General features: G+C 42.7%; 1 protein-coding gene across 1 annotated transcript; it reads left to right on the top strand.

The window, feature by feature from the left end:
* The first annotated feature begins 2,001 nt into the window (after positions 1 to 2,001).
* LOC103361029 (early growth response protein 2b) lies at positions 2,002 to 3,782 on the top strand. The gene is made up of 2 exons (XM_008287015.1): positions 2,002 to 2,158; positions 2,446 to 3,782. The coding sequence occupies exons 1-2, from the start codon at positions 2,002 to 2,004 to the stop codon at positions 3,780 to 3,782; spliced, it is 1,494 nt and encodes a 497-aa protein (XP_008285237.1).
* The last annotated feature ends 3,234 nt before the right edge of the window (positions 3,783 to 7,016 follow it).

The following is a 7,016-nucleotide window of genomic DNA, read 5'->3' as shown; positions in this document are numbered from 1 at the left end:
AGCGGCACCTCGAGAGGAAGTGAATTTGTGAAAAGCAAATGTGAGCAGTGGACTGTCTGGAAGAGGAGTTCAGTGGAGCTGCTGAAAGCATCTGCACCAGGCAGTCTGGCTCACAGATGAGTGTCAGGACAGCTGAACTGGACTGCAGATTATTTTGTATTTATCTCTAAAATATAACGGTGTTTAATGACACTAAAAGATAATTTGGCCATACCTCCATAGAGCTTATTATCAGTTTAGGTTTGCTTCAATCCTGTCGCTCTTTACTGTGTTGCCTTTTGTACTTCTTGTTGTTTTGTTCTGTTACATGCCCTTGCACCACATCAACTGCCAGATCTACAAAAAGAACCTGTCAGGGAAAAAAAACCTAAACCTCTTTATTGTCATAGCTTTTTATTTTGTGCCACATGTGGATTTAGTTTGTTGTTTTGGAATTTAAATTGGACACCAGATGCATGTAGATGAGCACAAACCTAAAGGTAGCACAGGCTGTGTTTGCTTGATGTTCCTGTTAAGACTATTTTTCATCAGTGATTTGATCTTGCACATTGGCTTGTAGCAGCCCTGCATATGTTTTATTTGAAATCTCTTTCACTGATGTCTATTTATAGGGCATATGGTGTTTAGCTGGCTTTAACAGTCTCATAGAATAGAATGCTTTTATTGTCATCATACACAAAGTACAAAGACATTTAAAGACAACTCCAGTGGTGCCAAATACAGGTATAAGAAAGACAAATAAAAATATATAAATATATTTACAATAGGAACCAGTAGGAAGTATATACAGTTAGGAATGAGCATGGTAATAGCCAAACGGTAGAATAAATGAAGAGCTAATTTACAAAAACAGATAACTCAATTTTTGTAGATTTTCAGAAAACTTATTGTTGTTGTTGTTTGCTTGAGATAATATCAATCAACCTGAAGTTGAGTGGATTTGGCTCAGTAGAAATGACATGACAAAAATAGAGATAGCTTACATTTGATTGATATTGTCTCAGGTAGACGATGGAAAAGTGGGTGAAGAAGATGGAGTTATCTGTATTGGCAAATAAACTCTTCAAATATATTGCACCGTTGAAGTAAGAACACTGTGGATATATGATAAATATAAATAGCATAAATATCAGACTATCTCTAAAATATGCTACAGTATGATTATAATGCTTTGTTTTCATTGCTCTTACATGTTAAACAGCTAACTAGAGGAACAAAACAGAAGCAACTATTTTGGTGTTTCATGACATGTTCTCTCTGCTGAGTCACTTGTGGACTACATCTATACACATCTGTCATATTACACCCCCCTTACACATCCTATGTTGTGCCTCTTAGCACTAAACACTGGATTACAACACTTCTATGTGATTATGCCAGTCTACTCTCCTGAGGAATCACAGCCAGAACTACTGAACAGTTGAGCTAACCTCCAGTATTGTGACGCTTCACCGTCAGTGAGAGAATAAAGACTCCATCTTTTCAGATTGGCTTCACTTTAATGCTTTATCTTTCGTTTAAAATGACATTAAAGAGAAATGCCATGATGACAAGGTTTTACCAGCCAACACTTGTTGCAAAGACTCCATCTCTCTGGGAGGAGGGAGGACTGAGGTGGGGGGTGGGGACTCCGTCACATCCTCTGTCCATATATGGGCATGAAGTTTACACGCAGCGGGGAATCCTCTCACTGGAGCTGATGAATGGGGAGGAGGGCCGAGGGAGCTGCCAAAGTGTATATAAGGAGAGAGAGGGGAAGTCGCTGATGTGAAATCCACAGCGAGCAAATACCTACCGAGGAGCTGAGACGAGAAGGAATACCTTTTAATTTGCTTTTTTTTTTACTCCTTTTAAAAAAAAAACCCAGACCACTTTGGATCATTTGTTGAATACCATCAAAAGGAGGGCTGAAAGAAAAAAAAAAACAATCATCTGCACAATTTCTTTTCCCCCCCTTTTACCTTTTTCCCTGGATAGAGACGGACTTCTAAGTGCATCATTATGTTGAACAATATGGATTTGAATGCGAAAGATTCTTTTTACCCTCAATTTGAGAATTGCAACAGTTCTTCCTTGGGGATGGAAAACAGCGTGCGGAAAGACAACCAGGAGGTGTACGTCGATGCAGAGCGGGGGGTACCTGCCCAGTTTGGCCACGGTGAGTTCGCATGTTTTTTTTTTTTTTGCACGGTCGATAAATCTGCATGCATGACCGTTTGAATGTGTCGAAGACGAGCGTTACAGGACGGAGAGGACACTTTCCGTGCAGTCGTGTGTGCGTGTGTGTGTGTGTGTGTGTGTTCTTACTGAGGCATCTCCGTGCCAAAATACGCATGAATGTTTATGTAACGCAGATCTTCTTTATCGTTTCCATTTTTCCTCACATATTAGAAAAAAAAAAAAACCCTCGCGATGACAAAGTTGTCTCTCTTTCTAATTCAACAGAAGGAACCCCCGCAACCCTCAAAACCGAAGCTTCCAACTCGGAATTTGCTTTTAACCCCTGCGAGTGCCCAAAAGACGCCTACACCCCCTCCTCGCTCGCCTACTCCGGCAGTTTCTATGTTGAGGCATCTCAGGGAGCGCCGTGCAGCACCGAAACACTTCTCAATATGATCACCGAGATCGTGGGTATCTCTACGCTGCCACTTTCAGAAGTGCAACAGAGCGGCAACAGCCGGGGAACTTATCCGTCTCCTGCGCCGTTGGACAGCAGCAATGGCAATTTTGGAGACCCGTCGGGCGTCAAGAGGCAACCGTACACCTGCTCCGGACCTACTCCTCCGGTGTACTCTCCGGATCAGTCGTGCCCGAGGTACACCGACGATCAGGCCGGCAGTCAGGCCCAAGACCCGTCCACTTCCCAGCTCAGCTTCGGTTCCTCCCGAGCGCCAAGCCAGAAGAAGGCCGAACCAAAATCAGAGGCTGCCTCGTTCCCCGTCGTGGTCAAGAACGAGTTCGAGAGCAGCTGCTACGAGTGGGGAACGTTTACCAAGTCTGACTGTTTGGAGACGAGTTTCCAGTCGGAGACCTTCCCGATGTCGAGTGATTTCCCACCTGACCAGCAAATGGATGTAAAGGAACTTTTAGACACGTTCCCCCCAATTTGTCCCAACCCAGAGATGGAGTTTAAGGTGGAGGGGGGGATCAAACAGGAACCGTGTTTCTCTGACACCTGCTCCCAGAGCTACTCCAACCCCCTGTACAATAATTACCTCCCCCCACCGCCGATGGGCCTCTCCTCCAACCTGAAGCCCTTCCCGGAGCCTCCACAGCCATCTAACAATCAGTGTGATTCCTTATACGCGTCACCAGCTTTACCCAGCACCATAGACTCCATCCTGTACTCTTCCTTGTTGCCAGATTCTTTCGCCCAAAGTTACACCACCCGTGCGACGAAGCCCCCCAGGGCCAGAAAGAGCCCCGCCGCCTCCCACGGCCCCGCCAAAGAGAAACCCTTCACCTGCCCCATGGAGAGCTGCGACCGGCGCTTCTCCCGCTCGGACGAGCTCAACCGGCACATCCGCATCCACACGGGCCACAAACCCTTCCAGTGCCGCATCTGTTTGCGCAGTTTCAGCCGTAGCGATCACCTCACCACCCACACCAGGACTCACACCGGGGAGAAGCCGTTCTCCTGCGACGTGTGCGGCAAACGGTTCGCCCGCAGCGACGAGAGAAAACGGCACGGACGCGTACATCTGAAACAGAAGGAGAAAATGGAAATTAAGCCACAGGTGACCACCGGCACCTGGCCATTCACTCTTCCCGAGGGAATTTGAAGACAAGGCGGTGTGTCCGCACAAATATACATATATATATACATAGATATATATTAGGATCTTTCCGTCTTGGAAGATAAGCCAGCTGACTAACAAGTTGATGTCTGAGTTGGTTTGACTGGCGAGCCAATGCAGGAGGCTTTGCGCATATTAGAGTATTTGAGGAGCAGAGAGGAAGGGGGGGTTAAATAAAGAAAAAAAGAAAAAAAAAAGAGGACTGCTTCGGCCTTACTGCCTGCTGCTGATGCTGCTGACTTTATGCAAAAAAAGATGCATAAGTTGTAAAAGTCGGTAAACAGATCAACAGTGACTTGTTGCTGTTGCTGTCAGCAGAGCCTGAACCTCTCTGCTCTGCATTGCATGACTGCTGTTCAGCACCTCTTCTCCTGGACAGCTCCAACCTCCACTCGCCTCTGAGCATGGATGGATTGCACTTACAGATTATTAATATCTCCATTTAAGATTCTTATTTTCTGCTTTTAGCATTCTTAGAGCAATGGTTTGGACTATGTTTCTTAAAAAATGCATGTTTATGTCAGTGTTTTTATTTTTTAATTTCATTTTATTTTTTTTCCTCCTTTATCCGGAATATCAACCACTGTCAAAGTACTCCTTCACTGCACAGTGAGGGCTGTTGACATGAATGTAGGCTTACACATTTATGGCTTCGACCATAAAGCTGTCCATCTTTGATCAAATTTAGTGTTTGTTTATCTTCTTATCATTTTGCTGTCAGTGTTTTTTGTCATTGGTCTTTGTGTTGTGTTACAATTGTTTGGATTATTACAGTTGTGAAAGATATATCATAAATGGGAAATAAATATATTTGTATTACTGTACTTCTTTGTATTTTTATAGCTAACTGTATATTTTACAATTATCATATTTGAGCGTCCTTTCTAAGGTGAAATGTATTCTAAATCATAAATAATGTCTTGGTTTTTTGAGGGCTATTGTTTAGTAACACAATATTTTAAATGTTACAATTTGATATCAGAAACAGTTTCGCACTTCATCCCATTGTTGGTATGATGAGAGTTACTCCATTGAATTGTTGATCTAGATTTTAAAGGGAATGTACACTAGTTGTGGTACAGCTTTTCGACAAAAATGATTTTACAGTATGTACAGACGTATGTTCAATCGAGCTAGAAACCACTAGCAACTCATATAAACATTGCTTTTAAGTAATCAGGTAGCACACATTGCTGCGAGTTTCTGTAGACTTTACCTTGGTGATGAAAGGGTTTTGACTCCTGGTATCTTTTGCTGGAGATACTGTATGCTGAAATGTTCACTTTAGCAAAAAAAATAAAGTAAAAAATACATTAAAAAAACAAACAAAAAAAAAACGTTGAGAGTTTGGTGAAATTGTCACCAACAGGGTACTGCAAAAAAGTAATTTAACTCGCCTTAAGTTATATTAACTGTTCAAGTAAAGATTTTGTACATACACAGTTTCTACAATACTTTAAATTAATATTGATGTTGTTATTTTTATGAAAAGTTTATGAACAAAATAAACATTTTCTGGAACAGCAAAGTTTCTTGTGTATGGTTTGGAATCATCCAATTTCTATCCCCCCCCGCCCGCCCCCCATCCTCTTTCCCACAATCTGTTTGGTTCAGTATGGAGACCCCCGTCAGAGCGTTCGGATGAGTGTGTCTCTTCCCAAGATATACATTATAACAGGCCACCTGTGGCACCACACTGTAGCCCTAACATTAGACATCACAGTTCTGCCGTGTGACTCACAAGGCTGAAACACATTCAGCTGCACTCTGAATCCCTTAGTCCTCAAAGAATTTCCCTCATTGTAAATGCATAGATGAACACCACGAGGGTCATGGTATTCTTGTTAAACAGGACAATTTCTTGCCATGTCAGTGGTGAAGATCTGAAGGTCTTGCTTCATTCATTCCATTGTTCATCCACTCATCCAGTTTTGCTATAAAAGGCTATTAATTTCCACTCAAATGCCGAAGATGATTATGGTCTATTATCGTGTATTTTTTTTCTCTTTCAAAGAATGTTGGAACTGAAGTCTCCTCTTGTCAAAACTTCCTGTATATTCTTGTAACTGCAGTTAATGATCTGTGTGGCCTCAAATCTCTCTACAAGGCTAAAAAAGAGTGCAAAAAAAATGGTGCAAGCTATTGCTTTTTTTTTTTCTCAAAGATGCAAAATTTGTTTGTCACTATATAAAGAACAGGCCCAATTCACCCAGCCGTTGATGTGAAGTGTGAAGCAATTTGAGCATTGTACAAGTAGAGGTTAAGGGAAGCACACATGACATGTTTTAAGTGCAACATGCATGTGATTTTGGGGAGAAGAATGTGGCTTTTCTGCTTAAAGTGAGTGATTCCAGGATGCTTTGTGCACCGTGCAGGCCGAGATCTCACAATCTGTCATTGCAAAGTGTGCAGGCATGTATAAGAGGGACTCCGCGGTGGTATGTACGACATGCATGTGCCCGTGACGCAGTCGGCTGGCAGAACACTACTTTGCTTGCCCACGGCAGTGCGTAAGTGCCTGCGTTGTCTGTAGCTGACAAACATACTGTACCAGTGTGAAAATGCAAGCTGCCACATGGAGCACTGTGAATAGTATGTGCCCATCCTCTCCTGTCTATCACTCATCATCTCTTACAATAGCACGGGGCCCAACCAGCATCAACACGTACTCCCTTATCTGTGTTGTTTTAGTGGCAAACATTGTCCAGTGATGGATAGTCGAGGTTTTGAATTGCAGCGATGTGCAGTCACAGTGACCATTATCCAGACACTTGAAGACTGGAGAGTTATTGAACTCTGGCCAGTGATGGAATTTCTGCAATTGTGCATTTGTAAGCTCCAATTCACATTTGCATACTGTAAATGGTCCTCGATGTATCTACAGCATGTGAGTATGGCTTCAGCAGCGTTGTCTTTACTGAATACATTTACCGTGTCATAAACCTCCCTAACTTTGATAAAGACAAAGGGCATAAATCAGTTATTTTCTTCTGATTGACATTTATGGTTTTTTTTTTTTTTTTTGCTCCTGTAGATATGCAAAATTGCTGAAGCCATTAAGTCAGTGTGCAGGCAGGGCACATGACCGCCACTGAGAAACCATGCTTTCTAAGAATGTGGAACCACTGTGAATGGTAGCACATCGAGTCCATTAAATCCTTGGCAGGGCATTACTAATGCAAACATGTTAACATTAGAACTGCTGCACCAGAGGGGGGG

Source organism: Stegastes partitus, unplaced genomic scaffold (assembly GCF_000690725.1).
Source record: "Stegastes partitus isolate 25-593 unplaced genomic scaffold, Stegastes_partitus-1.0.2 Scaffold11, whole genome shotgun sequence".
NCBI classification, from domain to species: Eukaryota; Metazoa; Chordata; class Actinopteri; family Pomacentridae; genus Stegastes; species Stegastes partitus.
This window is presented reverse-complemented; position numbering and strand designations above follow the sequence as displayed.

Bases quoted from the DNA above. Each gene is read 5' to 3' on its own strand.
- LOC103361029 (XM_008287015.1), top strand. From the start codon at position 2,002: ATGTTGAACAATATGGATTTGAATGCGAAAGATTCTTTTTACCCTCAA. The intron at 2,159-2,445 runs GTGAGTTCGCAT...CTAATTCAACAG, and splicing joins ACCTGCCCAGTTTGGCCACG to AAGGAACCCCCGCAACCCTC.